Consider the following 22,135-nt stretch of genomic DNA (forward strand, 5'->3'; position numbering starts at 1 on the left):
GGGGAGAAAATAACCTCGATAAACTCGCTTGCCCAATACGCCACTCTCAAAGGCTAACTTGCCTTTTGTGTATCTAGCGTGTAGAAATTCAATCTTTGTTTTGGTTTCCGGAGTGTTTAAACGGTACAGCAACTACTGCAGTGTAGGCCCTGATAAAAAGTATTAAAGAAATTAATTTATATTAAAACGGCGTATTATTATTTGTGAACATACTAACTTTTGTTATATATTTTAGATTAAATGTATAGTATGAAACTGTGGTTAGAAGGCCTCTCAAAGTAATACAGCCCACCCTTTCAGTTTCCTTCGCACAGTCCTAGAGTCTGAATGTTTAAATTGCTTTTCTTTACAGCGCTTTGCTATTCAAACCGCTCCAGCCTCTCTAACGCTGCTTCCGCCACACTAACCCCACGAACTGCGCCAGCGTGCGGCCAACAGACTCATAAAAACAGATCGGCTACACCATCCTGCATGTGAAAAGGGGCACAAGGGAGGCTGCTTCAATTTTAAAAACATAACATTTTCGCAGCTTGGCAGCGTTACAACAATTATTACACACACACATCCATCCATGGAAAGTATACGATAAGAAAAACCCGACTACACAGCAGTGAAGGTATATTGTTACCACATACACAAGTAGATACCCACGAAGGCTTGTGGTGGTACAGTCCGTGGAATGTTTCTTTTTGTTGTAACAATGGCCTCCGACGGCAGACGCTGATTGGACGGCTGAGGAAATGACTGGCCCGTCTAGTTTTTCTTTTAACTCTTTCGCCGCTTGTAGAGTGACGCAATGACTGATTCGTGTATCATTTCTGTACGTTTTACTTTGATTTATTATGAATATGAATCCAAGTAAAACATATTCTTATATTCTTATTCTTATGGGGTGGGGAATTAGAAATTATACTGATTAGAATTGTTTTATTTCAAGTCACAATACAGCAGCGTGTGCTTACATATAACAATAATACTTTATTTATATTTTACATTGTCTAATTGTGACTTTGGTCTGCCCCGACCATGCTAATACACGCTTATTAAATATAATAAGAATACATATATACCTTTACATTGAAACTTTAACCTACATACGAGTTTATAGCACGGGATAGAAAAATAGTAAGTGCTCTTGTAACCAAGTCGGCCTTACGCACTGAAACACATTTCTTGCAAGGGCCATTAAATATGAATTAAAAAAACCCTTCTGTTTTCTACATACATGCAAAATACTTCAATTGTATTACCACACAAAAACAACAACAAAAAACAATGCAGGTATTGAATCTTTACAGTGAGGTAAATAAAACGGCGATTGTCCTTTGGTGTGAATGCAAATCTCCGGTAAGTTCACTGGGTACAACTTTCGACTTTCAGTTTGTTCACTGCCCATGAGCCTGGCTCACACGAGCTCACACAGGCTGGGAGGACAGCAGGAACGCAGACAGCCGGTCGAGAGATCGGGATCTCAGGCATGGGTTCCAATGAAGAGACCTGACACTCGTTCACATGAACACGTAATCAGGATTACGTAGAGCTGGGAGTCTCTGGAAACGTTTAGGCGTGAACAGTTATGCTGAATAAAGAGGAAGTATGCAAATACTATCCCCAACAAATAGACAATGGCGTTTTATAAATATTATAAATAGCTTTTTTTTTTTTTTTCGTATCTCAACCCAGCGTTGTACAGACTGAAATGTTCGGCCAATTTCCGAGGTACAGCACTAAATACGCAGACCCCATGATTTTGCCTATTTTGTATCAGTTACAGAACTAGTGGCAAATATTAATTTACTATGTATTATCAAGATTTATTTAATTACTGAATAATTATGCATAAAGATTACACGCTCGTCACGAACAGGATTCGAACCTGTGCGGGGAGACCCCATTGGATTTCGAGTCCAACGCCTTAACCTCTCGGCCACCGTGACGCGTATAATAAATCGCTTTCCCATTTATTCTGCACTTTAGAACCCCATTTCTTTACGGGAATGTGATGTATGTTGGGTGCACTGATTCAACACCTTCCTGCAATGGTTAGATGTCTCCACCAGATGGTGCCAGAGCTCCGTGTTTAGCAGTGCCGTGCTGCCTTGTGTTGTTGTTTAGTATCAATTGTGTGGAGAACTGTTTCCTGCTGATCTCTGTCGGTGCTATAAAACACACATGTTATCGACGGCGTGAGCAATTGTTGCACTTGCATTAGTTATTTAAGCATTTTACAAGCGTGAGTGTTTTCTGTACATCTCATTAAAACGATGGAATTGAAATCCGAGGGAGTTTTCTGTTTTATTTGATGGATAAGAAATGGTAGGTGGAGACCATGCCTCATTTCATTCAGAACTGGTAAACATGTGCTTATCGATTGGTTATGTTTTATTTTGAGCTCAAGTCTGCCCTTTTCCATGTCTTACTCTGCTTTTGCAGTAAGTGATGCTACACCTGTTGCCCTCCTCGAAGTCCTGTCTCCCCTCTGCTGTGCTTTCAGATGCATTTCGTTTGCAGTGTTGCTGGCTCCTGACAGGGCCTCTGATATTCCAGAGGAGGGGTGAGATTATTTATGATGTGTTTTTGCCAGGTTCTCATTCACTGTGGTCTGTGGTCTTACAGGCTGGAGACCAGACTTTAGAAATATATTCACTCTTCACCTGCCTTTTATAATCAAAACTGGAAACCAAGCAGCATGACACAACACAAGTCCAGAAGAGATGGGTGTTACACAAAAAACAACAACTTTATACTTTTTAAAAGTGTCTGAATAAAAAGACAAAGAGTACAGAAGTGACATGCATAAATTCTGGTTAATTACCATGGAAACAATTGCTTTGGTGTCAGCAGTAACTATTAATAATAATAATAATAATAATAATAATAATAATAATAATAATAATAACAGACTTACATATGTTGCTATGTTGCGGTTAGAACCTACAAAAGCACCTTAGTTAGAAGTCACTTCAATGTAAAGAGGCTCCCCAAAGAGTCCACAGAGGCATCAAAGCAAAGGAATCAGAATTCGTCTGGGGGTTGCTTCTGCTTCTCAGTAATAACACGGAACCCACGGTGGCAAATCTTTTTTGACGAGAGAAGAGAGAGGGTGGGCACTACTACAGTAATAGCAACGGTTAGCTGAGGAGTTGGAGGTGGTAATGCAGTGCTGTCTAAAACAGCAGGGCTGGTCGCCAAAGGAGGATCTGGACTAGCCATTAGGTGTCGCTGTTCCTCTGTGTAAAAAGGAGGACTATTGCCCACCCCTAGTGTCTTGTTTATACTATACAGTACGTTTGCCATAGTTTAGCATGGATTGACATGTTAATTTTATAAGTGTTACCCATTTACAATGCTTACCTGGGCTTTGCCATGCTTTCACTGTGCTCTGTTGCGCTTTTATAAGGGCAGCGGGTGTGTGCTCTATAGAGAGAGCGGCTGTTGCAGTGCTGGGCTCTGTTCCCAAGGTTGCTGGTTCACATCCCAGTGACTCGAAAATATAAAGAAGGTGCTAAAGAAACAGGCACACAGAGACTTAGAGAATTACAGCAGTAGAAAACAATCTTGTCTCTCTAGTTTCTTAATTTATAACACCCCCACCCCTTCCATATCCCCCCTCACTGAACGCAGCGAAGAACCCTGTTAACCCAGACCCCAAGAGACAGGGCTGCTTCTAAGCTGTATGTGTTTATATAATACATGCTGTATATGGCATTTATATGGTGCTCCCAGAGAAAGCAGAGCATACTTACAGTTTGACTCATGTTTTACAGTAAAGCCATTGGAAACAGATGGGCAGAAAATCACAAAAGTATTTGGGCGGGCAGGCAGGTGGTTGTGAGGCTAGAGGCATTGCGTTCCTTTGATAAATGTAGATCAGGAATATACAGTATATTTAGTTACATGATGAACTGGACTCCTGATTGTTGAAGTCCCTGTCTAAGGATTTCTGTGACTTGGACTCCAAGCTGATATTTAAATCTCAATCACGTTCCCCTACGCTGGAAGACACTTGCTCAAAATGTCCAGCAAGGACAGGAGCTATTCTACACTAAACAATTGCACTACCTATGGGGGAAACAATACCAGGCTGATTAAAAGTCCAGAGACCTAAAGGGAAATGTGGATACGACTAGCTGCTGAGCTCACACACAGAGTCTGAATGCTACAGAATATATTTCAAGGCAAACTATGCTGTGAACTGATCAGCACAACACTACTTCACTCATGTCTTCTTCGCCTTCTAGATACGTTTGTGATTCACCCTCCATCCTTAACCATCAGCAATGCAGGCAGACGTTGTGGGAGGAAAGCATATAAGATAGAAGACACCGGCATAGGGTTATTGTAGTTACTGTGTCCTTCTCTTACTAACGTGCCCATCTCTCCTCCCCTGCACCCTCCCACAGTCATGCGATGGCCAGGAAAGAAATACACACAATTCTCATTCAAATAAGAAAAATACTTTTACTGAGGTATGTAGATAGATAGATAGACAGACACATAGAAAATAGCTGGATAATTATACAGATATATAACTAGATATTTAATTGTATTCAGATACTGTAGGGTGACTGTCTTTGTTATCCATTGACGTGGATAACAAAGGCAGGCAGACAGACAGATAGACATCACATATCGAACCAGAAATCTAAAAACTAGAGTAGAACATCCATTGTTTGGTAATGGGTGAGACATACAAGGAATGAAGTATAAACCAATCTTGACAGTGATCAAAGCAGGCGTTTTTCATGGGCCTTATGATTGGGTGTAATGGTGAGGGTGGGAGAGGCAAGGAAAGCTTAGAGCACCCCAGGAGGCATTTTGTGATCCACACTGGGAATTGAAAACACCTCCTTTCCGAAGGCACAGGGTGACGATGACTAGGAGGTCTAATCCCGGTTGAGCTCAGCTGGCTGCATGGCAGGCTCCCCTGAGGTTTCCCCTGCCGAGGGCTGGGGTTCTTCCTGCCTGAGGGTGGAGGACGTGGTGTACTCCAGGACCTCAGCTTCATCCTCCAGTGACTCCACGACGGTGAGCGGCATCTCCATGTCACCCACGGCCATGCTGCTCTCCTCCGACCTGATCTCCTTCTGCAGGGAATCCGCGGCAGCCTTCACCTCATCCAGGGCTGCGGACAGCTCAGAGTGGACCTCCGAGAAGGAGTCATCTTCCCCAGGGCTGCTGAGGGGCTCCAGCTCGATGGAGGCCGTGGCTGTTGGAGTCTCCCCGACAGCGGTGGGTGTAGTGGGGGTGACGGAAGTTTCTCCTTCCCTGTTCTTCTTGACGTTGAAGGTGAGAGGAGTCACCTTAAAGGAGGAGCTCTTGGAGCTGCTGGTCTTCTGGTGGTTGGGGGTGAGACTCTTCTTGATCTTCTCTCTCTTCTCAGGGGACACGATCTTGGCCCCGATCTTGCTCATCTTCTTCTCGATGTTCTGCCTCGAGAAGGCCTTCTTCAGGTTGTCCACCTTCCTCAGGCTGGAGCGCCTGATCTTCTCAGCGCGGGATTGCTCATCTTTCTCCTCGTGGAGGCTGCCCTCCTCCTCCTCATCTGGGCAGATCTCCTCGTCCGAGGACAGGTTCACCGTCTGCAGCGTCTCCTCCAGGGACTTGTTGCTGTCAACAGGCTCCTCGCCCTCCGTCCTTCTCGGGTAGGGGACAGGGTCCTTCACAAAAGCGCTTGGTGGGATTTCATTTTCTTCCTGGAAAAGACCAAGACAAGCAAAATAAATGTCACAAAACGAATCCGCTAAAAGCCATCAGTATTAAAGCAAGCTAATACCATTTTATGGTACTGGTCACTAGTTTTCAAGAGAGTAATATTAAAAATAATATTAGAAATGAAGCAACCTTTTGAGAGCAAACAGCACAGCTGCAATTTTAAACCAGCACAACTAACTCTGCTCTCAACTGCAGCCAGAATATGCTCATTCAAAAGTAACTTTTTTTCTCAGTTATGCTTCTGTGGTAGTTACACACGTTAAAATGATACTATATTAGGAAGTTCTCTGTCACTCCCTAGCAATAATTTCTTAATAGGATACAATTTGAGGACATCAATTTGGATATATTTTTCTAAACTGCCTCAAACATAGTACAATGCAATTCATTGCCATAATGGCCTGCCTACAGTAATCCTCTAGGCAGAAGCTGGATGTTGGAACTCAAAGGAAAAAAAGAAGCATTTTTTCCCCCCCTGAGAAAACAGACATTGCATTGTTTCTCTTTACTTTAAATTACCGGGGTAACGGATTTAGGACAAGAAGCTAATTTTAAAAAGAGGAAGACGACAGCCACATACTGAATAGGCTCCCTGTTGCACACACACTCCCTCCCGCTGAAGACAACATTTAGAACATTAGATCAGCACAGCCCTGCTGTATGAGACAACGTGTGCTGACCACACGTGTCCGATAATGAGCACCTTCGAGTGCAGGCTAATGAGCTCTTTGAAAATGAAGCACAGCTGTGTCTGCAGAGCTGTGCAGCCCTGCCGAGGAAAGGGACTCATGCATTAATAAAGCACTGCTCTACCTGATAAGAGTGCACATGTTTGATAGTTAATGACCTGAAGCAAAGCCAAGGTCTCTTCAGGAATCTCAAACGAGCCATTATTCACGTCTGTGGATGCTATTTTAGATATTAATCATTGTGTTACCTGCTGTGGTAATGTTGCCCCTCCCCTGTGTGTATTTCGGTGTTGTATGTTGCATGTAGTGTGTTAATGTTGGTGTATAGTCATTGGTACATGGGATACAAATGGGTCTGTGTAACACGAGTGGTTTAAAATGTATATTTGTATTTAGGCACGAGGATTGCACAGCACTTCACGTGCAGGTAAAATGTAATAATATGCGAGCATGGGGAATTGCACTATTTATTCACATGCAGCTGTACCGAGACTCCAATTGAATGATTGATTAAAAGCAGCATGTTTTCACTCACTCAGGGTTGTGTGTTTGGTGAGTGGAGAACGGGATTGGAGACTGAGGTTATAATAGGAAAGTAAATAACTGTTTTGACTCACTGTGTTTGTTTGTCTGTTAGTTGTGTTAGTCCATTTTGTTTCATCTCTTTGTTTTGGCTACCAGTGCCATGTCCTGTGTTTTGTTTGTCTTGCAACCTTTTATTTTCTGCTCTGTTTAATTATTAAATGTTGAGCACAAGCAAGTGCTCAGCTTCACTAAAACTCCACGTCTCTCTGTCTATTCTGTGTTGGTTCCTGGTTCTGGTCTGACGTCACCCACTGCAGCCGTCTTTGTGACACCTGCCCTGTGGAAAGTTCATACAGTGCAACACGATACAATCCCAGTGTTCTCTCCCACAGCACTCGTCATGTCAAGGCAAAATAATCACAAATCCGTAGTTAAGCTGTCTCTGTGTATTCTGAATACTAGCACAGCCCATCCATTGAGCACAGTGTTCCAGTGTTGTTCTTACTGTCCAGATTGCATTGCTGTTGATGTGGCTCTACTGCAAAGCAGCGATACTGTACAGTGCCCACAGTCTCGATCAATGCCAGTATCTCATTACAATGTCTGCACCCCTGAGCTGTGCTAGTCACCTTCACCGCTTTGCTCAGGTATATTGATATATTGGTATATTGATATTTGAATTCATGGTTCTGTGTTCTGTTGCTCCGACATGAAGTTGTTCAATTTCTCGGCAGTTAGGATTCTCCTAGCAAACTCCCAGCCAGTTAAAGAATGAGATAAAGCAAAATGATCTTAGTATTGAAGCAACTGAACCCAGAACCAAATCTACTTACCCATATAAATCCTCAAACTTATTCCATAGCACCAGTAGCAAAGCTACACGGAAACCAAGCAGGTCTAATCAAATCCACATGGTTGTATTTATTGTCAATAAAACCATCGATGTGTATAAAGAGAAAACAACCTTTTAGATTCTGCTCGGTACAGCAGTGACCTTATATTTTCTTTAGGTATTGAATTATTAACAGACACAGCTTTATATATAAAATGATACAGGCATCATAGGGTATAACGTGTTAAAGTCATAAACACTTTTAGAAACGATTGCATTGTAATTAGGAGAGTCTTGTTTCGGCTTGAACAGTCTGGAGTAGTGTGTTAACCATTTTAAAAAAGCGCTGTGCTAATGTTGTACTTTGAACTTTGAGTGAATCTGACCCTGCACTCTCTGCTGTAAAGTTTTCCCAGCAACATTTTCTGCAGCTAAAAGCAGCCTGATACAAATAAAGAAGGCACTAGCAGCTTTGCCCCTTCACAGATTCCACTCAGATTTTCCACTGAATTCTGGAACTCTGGAGAGGTTCCAAGGCAGGCCTCTCACCCAGGCACAGGGCTCAGTCAGGAATGTGAAACACACGCAGGAGAATTAAAAACCTACAAGGCAGAAATCCCCAACATTTCAACATGCAGGCGCCACATACTTCACAGCATATCCCTTGTTTACGGCCAGCTTGCTCGACTGCACATCACAGGCTGTGACACGGGTAGTCTGCACTCCTGTCAGTAACTGTAATGATGGCAATCCAGTATGCACGTTACATTGTGTCTGAAGGCATCCTGCCTACTAAGTAGAATACTAGAACAGTCTATACCTGCACTCTACTGTCTAGAATACCAATCCAGTGCTCACTTTACATTACGCTTACTGTTCAAAGCGCCTTGCTTACTAAGCAGAATACTTCCAATACTGCTGCATTCAGAAATATTAAAAGAGACTTGACAAACGCTTCGGCTAAACGTCTCTTTCAGTGTCTTTAATGCTCAAATGAGATTTTTGATCCTATGCTTTTAACACTGCAGCGTGATGTGGACTCTACTCCCAAATTGTAAAAGAGTTTATTTGGAGTATTTGTAGAAGAATAAATGTATCTCCTGAAGTGGAGGCTCGGTTTTGAACACTTTGAAGTTTGAACACACAGACTGGATATTTCACACATTACTAATCCAATTATCCAAACATGCAGGCAGGGAATTGCCCTTCACATCGCCATGCTAAATATCTCTGTGGCATAGCAGATAAAAGGAGGTTCTCAGAGCAGACTGTAAGATAGCATTGAAAATGGAAGCGCAAAGTAATCAGGAATAGAAAGTTAATGTCCATCTAGAGACCTTGCAGGACCTCAGATTCAACCCAGCTTTCTCAATACTCTAGCCAGTCATTAACTTGCTGGTAAGAGACCCACCTTCTGCACGCTGTTGTAGTCACTCGGTCTCTTTGATCACAGCCAGATCATTCAGGTTTTACTGTCTCTGGAAACTGTACCACATTTTTGTTATGAAAATGTAAAAAAAAAAACTTTTACGATGATTAGTGTGGTGCAGAAAGAGACACAACTGGGTCAGACTTTCCTCCACCCCCTCCTAAACATCAATTATTACCTTTTTTGGTCTGGTGCAGCAGGACCAGTTTAGCTAGAATCATGCCTTGTTTCATTTTATGATGTATATATATCCTATATCTATATACCTATACTTCCAATTTATATATATATATATATATATATATATATATATATATATATATATATATATATTAGCTCAAAGAGCCAGCTGCCCTATATCTATCTATCTATCTATCTATCTATCTATCTATCTATCTATCTATCTATCTATCTATCTATCTATCTATATATATATCTATCTATCTATCTATCTATCTATCTATCTATCTATCTATCTATATATATATATATATATATATATATATATATATATATATATATATATATATATATATTGGATCGAACCGAGACACAGGTCCCTTTTTGGCTCTGTGTCGGAGGGAAAACATTAAAGGGAAGTTGTGTCGTAAAACTTAATTTTATTTTGAATTTAATCTTTTAAATAGAAATAATATTTATTAAAAAAAAATCATATATAAAACTTTTTGAAATCACTTCAATAGTACTTCCAAGCTTTCTTGGCCCGCCCGCAAAACCCGTACCCAGCATTCTGACTCAGCCAGCTTGTGAGAAACCCAGGAGGTTGGGATTCAGAGTGTTGCATACAGTTTTGAAGTAAAGCTGACAGAGCGTCTCTGCATTTCAGGAGCCCTTAAATACGTAAACACAGAAATGACACTAAAAATACAAATCCCCCCCTATTCCCAAGCAACCCATGCCTGGGGAGCTGTGAGTAAACAATGCCGGGAGAAAGCCACTCAGTTAAAAGTTATTGTGGAGAAGCGTAATTACTGTGTTTCCTGCAAGGAATGCCAACCATCCCCTCTTGGTATGTTGATCTCTGAACTGAGAATGCCAGGATCAAGCGCTTGCATACTCACTGTGGTAAGAGGGAACTTTAACATTACATTACCCAGCAAAGCCCTTCTTGGTCAAGAGGCTGTGCTGCAATGGATCCAGCAAGCTCTGTACTTGTGGAACTGCGATGAGCGCCACTTTGCTCTTAGTGAGATTATGTTTCAAACACTTTAACACAATCCCACTTTTCTTTTGAAACATTTATGAAGGGGCTTGAAAGGAATACACCCCTGTTGAAGACTAAAATTATTTCTGTGAAGAAGACAGCATGGTGACATTACATTAATGTTGCTTGGCTCTGTGCAGACCAATGCAGTAAAAGCCTAGAAAGCAGTTTAGCATAGAAAAATCCTTTTTAACCCGGCAAAGCAAGGCAGACCCATAAGAAACTACAAAGTGACTGGTGGAAATTTGATTAGGTGTAAGGGCATTTGTATAACATACTGAACAATGTAACATATTAAACAAGGGCTGTCTGCAGTAGACACTGCGATTAAGCAAACCTAGATGGGCTCCAGTATAAATCTTGAACTGGAACAATCTCAGGCATGTGCGGAGGAGAGGGTCTCTCTCAACCAGGGTGTTATTTGTTTCTGCTCTCTCTCTCTGCTATCTTTGCTATCTCTCTGCTATATCTCTGCTATCTCTCTGCTGTATCTGTTATCTCTCTGCTATCTCTGCTATCTCTCTGCCATAGCTTGCTATCTCTCTGCTATCTCTCTGCTATATCTCTGCTATCTCTCTGATCTCTCTGCTATCTCTCTGCTCTCTGCTCTCTCTGATCTCTGCTATCTCTGCTATCTCTCTGCTCTCCCTCTGCTATCTCTCTGCTATATCTCTACTCTCTCTGCAATCTCTGCTCTCTCTGTTTTTTTTTAAACTGTGAAGGCGAGATCTCAAGTTTAGGACAAAATGCTATTTTAAAAAATTCACAGGTTTTAGCCAATCAAAGCAAAGTAGTTATTGTGATGCTATGTTTGGGTGGGATCGTCCTCTCACACAACGAATCATGTGCAAGCCACGTTTGATTGACAGCTTGTAAGGCAGCTGACGCGGATCTTGAAAGTCTCAAATGTTTATTTTGAATGTGAAGTTTTTTAAGCAAACTTGCAGACTAATTAGTAGTAATGTGGTGGTCAAAGTGGCAAAACAAATCAGTCTATTTAATTTTGTTTTTAAAGACAACGGTCAGATATCTGCAAGTTATTAATCTACTTAGCAGTGGAAATAGCAACATGTGAAAATAAATGTCGGAAGAGAAAATGACCAAATCAACTGAATGATTTGTTTGTTACTTCATCTTTGGGAAAGTGAACCAGGGAGCACACTAATGAAGATCTGAGAGCAATGTGGAAGCACAGCAGTAGAGGAGATCTACAGAATTGGTGTGTACTTTGTACAGCATTAAGTGGATGAAGCTGAAGTTTCAGTCTTAGTTCAACAAATAAAGCTCAAATCGACCGTGGGGAAAAAATATCCAACACTAATTTAAGTTTTAGATTATTAACACCTGTGTATCTTTCCAAATATGCACGCAGTTTTAGGAGTTTTGATCCCTATAACTACCTGTACACCATGAACAGGATTAATACAGCTGTTGCTAGCCTCAAGACTAACACACTGCTGAAGAACATGCTGTCTCGTCTATGGTTTGAAAGAGACATGTCTGATTCTGTGGAGTATGACTATAATTTCAATAGTCAACAGTAAGTCCGGTGCCTTACCCTATAAGGTGGAATGAAGATGTGAGGATACTAACTAGGCAATGGTAAGTCATTTACTAACATTCATTTTATTTAAAAATTGCTTAAAAGGTAATATTATTATGTTCTCACTGGATTGGCTTTTTCAAGTGCATTCACTGTGGATATATTCACATTTATTTTTTGTTTACTTCAAACATGTGAAATGGATTTACCGGGAAATATTGATGCAGTCAAGGTTTTAATTGGTTTTCTTCCCCGTCCCCTTCTTCTTCTTCTTCTTCTTCTTCTTCTTCTTCTTCTTCTTCTTCTTCTTCTTCTTCTTCTTCTTCTTCTTCTTCTTCTTCTTCTCATTATTATTAATAATAAGAACTAGCTAATAGTGTTTGTAAAATATTGTTATATTTTCATATTTATAGCTCTACTGTTAGTTTATGAATGGATTTGATCAGATCCATACATTGCACTGTTCTCAAAGTGGCTGGGTCTCTGTTGCTGGGTAGTACCACTGGTTTGCTTGCTTGCTAAGTGTTGTCTTTTTTTCATGTTGCTTTCTGTACAGGGTTCATCAGCCCACTCCTTGCTCATGTTATTCTCTACATTGTTGCAGTTTTGAAAACATATAAAATAACCAATCACATTTCCAGCGTACTGCGGTTAAACATGTTACATGGCAGAGCATTGTTCATTAGAGAGAGAGAGAGAGAGAGAGAGAGAGAGAGAGAGAGAGAGAGAGAGAGAGAGAGAGAGAGAGAGAGAGAGAGAGAGAGAGAGCGAGCGGCTAGTTCAGCAGTCCGTCTGTCTATAAGCACGACTGCCTTGAACTGAGAGAGACGGACTGAAAGGTCAATGCAGCGTGTGAAAGCACTTCCTTTCCCTGAGGGAAATGTTTTCGCAAGGAAAACAAACCTGTTGCTAGGGTGACAAGGAAGGAACAGGCTCAGTGGTTACTATTGCTCATTATCTGCAGCTCCCAAACAATCCTGTATCACTGTGCAGGAACATTTTTAACTTTGTCCATTGTTGCTTATCATACCTCAATGGCATGAAAACAATCTGCAACAAAACAGTACTTATTCTCTGCTAATCTGCCTCAGCCCTTGTAAACTGTTCCCATTGCAAAACCATGGCAAAGTGTAACAAAGCATTGTTAAGCATAGGTAAGCATTGTATCATACAATCATGGTTAGCTATGGTAAAAGTACAGAGTAGCCATGGGAAAAGCATGTTGCGGGAAATGCAAAGTAATTGATTGTCCCATTATTGACCAATGCCTGGACCAAAAAATAAGAATAAGATTCCTGCTTTAACCTCTCAAACCTATTACAGGTGTGTACAAGCCAGCTTCACCCCCACACACCTGTGTACTATACTGTGCTCTCTTACACCCTCTCAAACCTGTCAGAGGTGTGTACAAGCCAGCTTCATTCCATCACACCTGTGTACTGCACTGTGCTGTCTTACACCCTCTCAAACCTGTCAGAGGTGTGTACAAGCCAGCTTCATTCCATCACACCTGTGTACTGCACTGTGCTGTCTTACACCCTCTCAAACCTGTCAGAGGTGTATACAAGCCAGCTTCATTCCATCACACCTGTGTACTGCACTGTGCTGTCTTACACCCTCTCAAACCTGTCAGAGGTGTATACAAGCCAGCTTCATTCCATCACACCTGTGTACTGCACTGTGCTGTCTTACACCCTCTCAAACCTGTCAGAGGTGTATACAAGCCAGCTTCATTCCATCACACCTGTGTACTGCACTGTGCTGTCTTACACCCTCTCAAACCTGTCAGAGGTGTGTACAAGCCAGCTTCATTCCATCACACCTGTGTACTGCACTGTGCTGTCTTACACCCTCTCAAACCTGTCAGAGGTGTGTACAAGCCAGCTTCATTCCCCCACACCTGTGTGCTGTACTGTGCTGTCTTACACCCTCTCAAACCTGTCAGAGGTGTGTACAAGCCAGCTTCATTCCATCACACCTGTGTACTGCACTGTGCTGTCTTACACCCTCTCAAACCTGTCAGAGGTGTGTACAAGCCAGCTTCATTCCCCCACACCTGTGTGCTGTACTGTGCTGTCTTACACCCTCTCAAACCTGTCAGAGGTGTGTACAAGCCAGCTTCATTCCCCCACACCTGTGTGCTGTACTGTGCTGTCCTACACCCTCTCAAACCTGTCAGAGGTGTGTACAAGCCAGCTTCATTCCCTCACACCTGTGTACTGTACTGTGCTGTATTACACCCTCTCAAACCTGTCAGAGGTGTGTACAAGCCAGCTTCATTCCATCACACCTGTGTACTGTACTGTCCTGTTTATCAGCTCCCCCCATGTGACTGCTTTAGAGCCCAACAGTCCAGTAAAAGATGAATCCCCGGCCTCTCCTGCTGATTTTCAACTTAGTAAGAGGATTTAAACTGTGGCACTGGGAATTGTAAAGTAAACACACAAGCAGTCCTTCTGCATGTCCTCACTACCAGTTCGGCAATGCTAGCAGCTTCAAGTGCTGACCCTTGTCAAAGTTTACCCCAGTAAATGCATAAAAACTTGTAGTGAAAGCATGGTGAAACACAGGGAGGCATTGTAAGGCACAGAGAAGAACGGTACGGTAAATCATAATAGAAATAATGTCGCCTGCCTAACCATGTTTTAAACTAAAATAAATAAATTATTTTTTAAGGAGTGCTGACTTGTTCAATTTTCAGTCGATTCCGGTCTTATTTAAGTTTCATCACCCATTGAGAACTTTTTTGAAACTGAGTTGAGTGTGTTTGTTACAAACTTTTTAACACTGGTAAATGCATGGAAGACTGCGGAATTTGAAGTGAGCAGCGCAGGCAGGTTGAAGCCCGGTGCCTCTCTCAGTGTGAGCAGCACCTGGTCTCCAGGCACATTCCTGAGCACTGCTCTACTTTCTGTTTTTAAATGCCGGGTAATTTTTTTTTTTCTCTAAAGAATCCACTTGAAGGCACCAGCCTTGCTAACGAAAACAAGAATGGATTGCCCACTTGCAGGAGATAGTTTTGTGTACCTTTTAGCCCTGTATTCCCACACTGCCCTTTTTTTGAGATCCGACTCAGATATGATTGTGTTTGTCATTCTGAATCTTTAGTTTGTGTGATTGCAGATTTCTCTTTGATCTTTCACTTTAAAAGATGAGGCTAGGTAGGGGTCCCATGTGCTCTGATTGTGTCTGTCTGTCTCAGTCCATGTGGAGAACATGGTAACTGTCTTGATTTTTCCTAATCTTCACCAAATTTGTATCCCTCGCCTTCCATTGAGGTTAGAATTGGACTATAATCAAAAGTCTTTAACCTTTCAGGTACTGTGATATTATTAAGCAGTTATGAGGAGCCTCTGTATGTGCCTGCAATGGTTTTGTATTAGGGGTTGTATTGAAGACAGGAATACTGTATGTTACAATACTCTGTCTCTTGTCCTTACAAATCTGATTTCCAGTGTCTCCGTTTCCATCCAAGTTTATTAGAACAAAAAACAAATTGTGGTTTGGTGCCCAGAAAAGCATTGTCTGACCTACAGTCATTTACTGAGTGATGCACTGTAGTTGTGTAAATAGGCAAAAAGTTGCACTTGTGCAAAAAGTCAGGAAGCTGTTTCAAAGATTTTATGCAATCAAAGGTAACGCTTTGCATTGGGTGTGTCTTACTGCGCTGTATATTACACTGTAACAGTACACTAATTATAGGATGTGAAATTACTGTACATTGCAACAACATGCTAAATTACTAAATTACACATGTTTTATTTATTTTATTATTTACCAATGCAGTGTAATTACACTGTAGCTAGAGAAGCTAATAAAGTGTTACCCAATCAAAGAAACAATGTGCACAGTACAGCCGGCTTTTTCATGTTCGAAGCACAACGTTTAAATAAAGTCTCCAGAAACAACACAACAATGCTCTCCCTATCTAGGCAGCAAGTTTGCTTCCCTTGCAATTCAACCAGTTGTTTCTGCTGTTTGTTCCTGTTAACTGGTAACTGTTAACCATTTATAAAGCAAGATTGTTACATTATACACTGGAGTTTGTAAGCAAAACAAGAGAAAGTGTGAGCAAGACAAGCCCTGCTGTTGTGTTGGTGTTGACTTTAACTTGCATACATGAAGAGGTCAGGAACTTCAGATAAAGATCAAGGGACTTTTATTTTGTAAACTGTTAGTAGCTATAGTTCTTACATGAAAGTATCTGCTGTATTTTTCTATTTAAAAAAATACTGTTAAGTGATTTTAGAATTAGCAAAATGAGTGAGCAAATGCATCCTAGCAGCTGGTTGATACCCTTGGCAATGCAACCTGTCTCTTCTGCTGTTTATTCTAATTAACTGGACTCCATTTAAAGAACAATAATTATACAATGCATGGCCACACCTCTTGTCAGTACCATCCTTGAACTTGGCTATGCAAATTGAATACCGTGAATCTGGCATTCATATAAAGATGTCAGTTGTTAGGTGTGCTGCAGCTGCCTTGTCATTTAAAACAGTGGTCAGATATTTACTACATATACCTAACAGTGACAGAACGCATTCCCCTGGGGGAGGGGATTCAGCGATAGGGCACTGCATTCACCTTTTGAACTTTAGAGCAATGGAATTCTGGAAGTTGTCGTGAAAACGCAAAGTGCAAGCAAAACACACCAGCAATCTCTTTTACTGCAGTGTCCCAGCTGTACATTCAAGCATGCCAGATAACCTGAATCAGGTGCTACTATCCTAGAGCGCGATTGAAAAAGCATTTGTTTACACATAAAACATGTTTGTTATATAATATACTGTGCAGTCTGCAGGCAAAACAGGAGAAAGTGCAGGCAGGACAAAGCTCCACTGTGGCACTTGTGTTTACTTTTATAAATCAGGTTTCATTTATTTCAGACTTTCATTTATAAACTGTTCATTTGTTCATGCAGGTGTCTCATGTATTTTCAAAAGTACTAGTAAGATTTTTACACAAGGAATTGAATGCTTGTGACTCAGGTATCACGAGGAAACTAACAATTTGGATGACACATTTTAAACCTGTTTTGTTATCTGATTGAAAAAATAAGAATGTTTTAAAACGAGCTAGATGAGAGTGCAAATGCATCATAGCACATTAAGTGTAATGATATCATTTCAATAATGTTTAGCCTAGCTTGTTACTGCTTCCAATTGCTAGGAGTCTTGTGTCTGTCTGTAGCAATACGGACAATCACAGCACAGTCTGCTCTATCAGAGCAAGCCTGCCTCCCTGTGAAATCTCATTACTGTTGCATTACCAAGAGGGACATTCAATGGCATCACATTAAATAAAATCACCCACAAGAAGGATTTTATTTATTGTTTCTGGAATTTTAAGACCCTCTCTCTTACTGTAACTTGTTATACTGAATCAGAACAATTCGGTAATGTTTTAACTACTGCATATTTGTACAGTTTACCATTGGCAGTTGTGTATGGTTTTTTCTAAATATTCTCCCTGCTGCTGTGCAATGCACTGTATCCTAGTCTGAGAAAGTCCATGGGGTGCTTGTTTTGCAGATGTCAAAGGAGGAGAGGTTAAGATTGCAGGCATTTCGAAATATCTAAAGCATGAAAGCCTGAAGGAATACCCAGTTACACAAGGGAGATGCCAGTTTAGGGCAAAGCATGGAAGACTTGCTAATCCTGAATGCTAGTAAACAGAACTCCACTGGCTGGAGGCTGTGTGCCACGCCTTGGAGCTGCTGTGTTGTTCTGTTTTCAAATGCATGCTTAGGGTAAGCCAGGGCCGTTTATATTTTGTTTCCCAGATTTGAAAATTATTGGCTAATTTAAACCCTTAGGGAAAAAACAGTTTAGCCTTGTTTCCGTTGGGCTCAAACCTTGCTGTTTAAATAAACACTAGTATGAACAAAGTGTACTATCATACTGTCAGTAATGCTCTGTCGGTATAGAGGTAACTTAATGTACTAGTGATCTCACTGCAAACTTTAGACGATAAGGTAAATCTGTACTTTGTTGACATGATTCAGAGTGAAGCCACATTGTTGAGACCTGTTTGTTGTTGTTAGCAGCTGATCTGTTGCCTCATGCAATCATAGGATGAATGAATGCTAAAGGACTGATCTCTGGTGTTGACACTGACCTTGACAGGGGAGGCTGACAGGTGGACTATTTGCATGCATTTTTACATGCTGTTGATTTTTGCATATGTTTTGTCACACCGTTGAATTTTGCATGCATTTTTCCATACTGACCAAAAGACATTGAGTCCCATTTTAAAGTGCAAGTTTAAGACAAAAGAAGCTTCTCAGAACAATAACTGAACTGCTACTTGCTGTAGCCAATTCTTTCACAATGTGCCTATTCTGTTCTATTCTATTCAATCTTGTCATGCACTCGTCAACAAGGTGACTAAACTCAATATGGAGGTATAGAGACACCCTCCAAAAATGCTAGGTGTGATTGCCAGGGAGAAGAGTGACATGATGAAGCTCCAGGGAAGGGCTAGACACTTGTTTATGTCAGTGTTTCGTTCAGCAGAAGTTGTGAGTGCTTTACTGTAGAACCTGGAACCCACTCCCAAAATAAAATGAAATAAAACCCCTGAGGAAATCAGAAAGCACAAAGGACATAAAGCAGATGAAAAGCTTAATGGGACGTTTCACACATTCTGTAGTATTATTGTGTTTCAATGAAAGTCCTTTTCTTTCCTGCAGTTCTCTTCTTTGAGTTCCTAACAGCCCCACAGACCCGCTCCTCACCACAAAGCTACCTTCTAAATGCTTTCATTTGAACAATTTGGAAGGTGGAATCTTGACAATCTGCATTTTAAACTGTTATTAGGCTTACTATATTTTCTGAAAAATGCAATACAATTTCTTTAAAGCAACCACCTATGGTCATAATTGCAGTTCAGCTACTTGATACCAGTATTTTTATTAGCTCTACATGAAAACAGAGTTTGGTTTTAGCTCGTTGACAACCATCTGGCTAAGTGTACAGATACCAGGACCATGCAAAGTAAAAGAAGTCCTTGCCTGTCTCTACCTGTCATCCGCTTGGAACTTGAGAGAGAAACCAGAACACAGCACACCTCTTCCTCTAGACAGGGGCTACTACAAGGTATTCAGAGCATGTATGAGAAAGAAGAAAATGTACCTGTCTGTGTCAGGCTGTGTGTGTACTCAATATATATATATATATACAGTATCTGCCTCTGTATCTATAGTATATACACATTCTGTGGGATCTCAGCATTATTATTAGTACAGTGCTCCCCCTTTATAAGACTGCCCTTTATACTGATAAGACAGTATGACCATGGCTTCCATTTACAACATAATGCCATTACTATAACACTAGTATTCTCATTATAAGGCGGAACACAAATAGCCCGGTCTCTTAACTATGGCTCCCGACTATGAATGGGGAGCATTGTAGTATTAGTATATATTAGCATGATTAATTTAAAGGTTTGCACGTTGATCCTGATTTCTGACTGGGGTTAATGCAACACGGATGCAAGTACAGCTCACCGGTCTGTTACAAAAGGGTGTAACAGCTTTCAAGGACCACAAAGCACTTCTATCAAGATGTATTTACATACAAAATGAGTGGCTGTTTTGTTAACAATTTGTGACTCGGTTTCACTCCTGCCAGTACGTGCCTCTCCGTGTCAGTGAACCTGTGCTTACGAGGCCTGTTATGGTAACATATTCAGGAATGTTCTCCTATCTGTATTTTTATTAGCTGAGAGGCAACGATTCATAACGGGCAGGCTGTCAGCATGTGGGCTCCCTGCCCAGCGTGAGTGGGCCGAGTCGGAAAGCAATGCTGCCGAGTTCTCAGTCCACAGGATAGCAAGGGTCATGCAAACTCAGCACACTGTGCCTCTAGGGCCCTGACCCTTACAAGACAGTGTGCATGGGGCGAGGCGCTGTGAAACTGCCAACTCGCCAGAATAATTAAAATCCCAAAACAGTTGTCCTTTTCTGTGTTAAATGCATGTACCACACAATAAGATTTTTTCTTTCTATTTTTTTTTATAAAATATTTCACCCTGTGAGATTACCAGAGCAGAATTGTTTGAAAGCAATACAAATGTATAAATAAAGAAATAAAATAAAAAAAGTTAGGGCCCTGCTATGTCTGGGCTGGCTTATCTACCCATGTCTCAATCTGTATAAAATGTTGCACTATAAAGAAATGCTTACTGAGAGGACCACACCCTATGTCCAGTGGGGTTAGGTACAGATATGAAGCCAGGAGAAAAGCACCTGATGCTGCTGCACTTTGCATTGGCAGCTGCTCATGCATGATGTAGATTTCATTGTAACTGTAAACTACAGCTTTACAAAGTGGTTGAGGGGAATTCAACTCAATAAACTGTATTTCAAATGCAATTGAACTGATGTAACTCTGGTGGAGGTGTAATTCTCAGTACTATAATTATTAAAGGAAATGTAGTTACGCCATTGTTAACCTTTAGCTACGGTGTAGCTACATTTTAAGTGTAGTAAGAAAACTGATCCCACAATGCAGCCTATCGTCTCAGCCAATCAGAGTTCAGCAGTCACTATTGTGCTGAAGAATATCTTTAGAATCTTGGCACTTACTAATAAAAGCAGACACTGTTATCTCATTGGCTATAAAAGCAATAATTCCCTCCATGGTGCGTGGTAACTGACCCTGCCTTAGAACTGGTCCAAAATATTCTATGGATGTTTTTTTTTTATTTTTTATAATGCTTAAATAGAAAATGAAATGCATGTGATGCAGCTGCCTGACATCTGCGCTCAGCTATGGATATAAAGGAACCCGACACCCACCTGGAAGATGAGCACCTTGAAGTTGTTCCTCTTAAGCAGGTGGGCGTGGTTGGCCTCCAGCTTCCTGACCTGAGTGGCCTGCTTGTCCATCTTGTCCTTGACCTCCTTCATGTGGACGCTGACCTTGCGAGACTTCTCTAGTAGCTTGCTGACGGTGTTGGAGGTGGAGGAGTGGCTCTTGGAGAGCTTGGTCATGTCGCTCTGGATGCCGCGGATGGCGTGGTCCATTTCGGTCTGTCGGTGCTCCATCTTGTGCTGGTTCTCCTGCACCACGTCCAGCATGTTGACCAGCTTGTCAAGCAGCGTGAGCACGGTGATGGCGTTGACCTGCGAGCAGTTGTGCAGCGCTCCCTCGGCCTGGCCCAGGCCAGTGGTCAGCTGGGTGAGGCTCTGGCTCTGGGAGGGAGAGGAGTGCACCGGGCTGGGGCTGGGCACCACCAGCTCCTGGGTCTCGTGGGGGGAGACCATGCTGCTCTTCTCTGCCTGAACTCCGTCGTCACCCATGTCGTCAGATAAATAAAAAAAGCTTTTCTTTACCTGGGGCAGTTTTTATTCTCCTTCTCTTCCTGGTGTGTTTTATTTGGTTTGACTAGCTTTGGGGTTATTCCTCTGACTCTTCAATGTATTTCTCGTTCCTTTTCTTTTATCTTTCCTGCTCTGTCTCTTTTCCAGTGTGTGCTCTCCTCCACAGTGAGCTCAGAGTTTCCAGAGCAGTTATAGAACTTCACTTCAGCCTGGGATTCCCCTCCCCTTTTTCAAAGAGCTTGTCTCTCTCTCTCTCTCTCTCTCTCTCTCTCTCTCTCTCTCTCTCTCTCTCTCTCTCTCTCTCTCTCTCTCTCTCTCCCTCTCTCGCTCTCTCTCACTCTTTCAGATAAGGCAGCTGCTGTGGACTCCTAAGCACACCTGCATTCCGATCTTCTCTTAAAAGACTCCCTCCCCACCCAGTGACATGTTAAACCTTTACTGCGATTTGCCCACCAGCCATTTCAGCCCAGGAGGGGTGTGAGCTTCACAGTGGATGGGGAGTGTAGAAAATGGGGGGTAAGTTCCATATTCTCCACTCCTCCCCAGAATATAAAACATAACAATGCAGCTTCAGATTGCTATGTTTAACAAAAAATGTGGAAAGCCATGTTTTGAAAATGACTTCATATTTGCCAAAAGGGAAACACCCCTCCCTGGCTCAAGTCTACACTCTGCTGTTGGCTGCATTGAGGCCAGAGACACAGAGGTGACATTGCACATGTTTTTTTCCTGGTTTGTGTATTTTTTTTCAGGGCTATTGTTTGAATTCACGGAGGTAGAGGCTGCACTGTCATTACCGCTCTATTTCCAAAACATTCCAGCAAGTGTGTAACCAGTTTGTCTCAT

General features: G+C 41.7%; 1 protein-coding gene and 1 non-coding gene across 2 annotated transcripts; both read right to left on the minus strand.

The window, feature by feature from the left end:
* Positions 1-1,855: 1,855 nt before the first annotated feature.
* On the minus strand, positions 1,856-1,937 carry trnas-cga. The gene has a single exon. It is a non-coding gene; the product is annotated as a tRNA-Ser (tRNA).
* A 2,504-nt stretch (positions 1,938-4,441) lies between these two features.
* LOC121322423 (caveolae-associated protein 2-like) lies at positions 4,442-21,541 on the minus strand. The gene is made up of 2 exons (XM_041262359.1): positions 20,765-21,541; positions 4,442-5,696 (listed from the first exon to the last, which is right to left on the minus strand). Exons 1-2 carry the CDS (start codon positions 21,266-21,268, stop codon positions 4,887-4,889), a joined length of 1,314 nt encoding a protein of 437 aa, XP_041118293.1. The 5' UTR covers positions 21,269-21,541; the 3' UTR covers positions 4,442-4,886.
* Positions 21,542-22,135: the final 594 nt, after the last annotated feature.

This window comes from Polyodon spathula, chromosome 10 (genome assembly GCF_017654505.1).
Source record: "Polyodon spathula isolate WHYD16114869_AA chromosome 10, ASM1765450v1, whole genome shotgun sequence".
NCBI lineage: Eukaryota > Metazoa > Chordata > Actinopteri > Acipenseriformes > Polyodontidae > Polyodon > Polyodon spathula.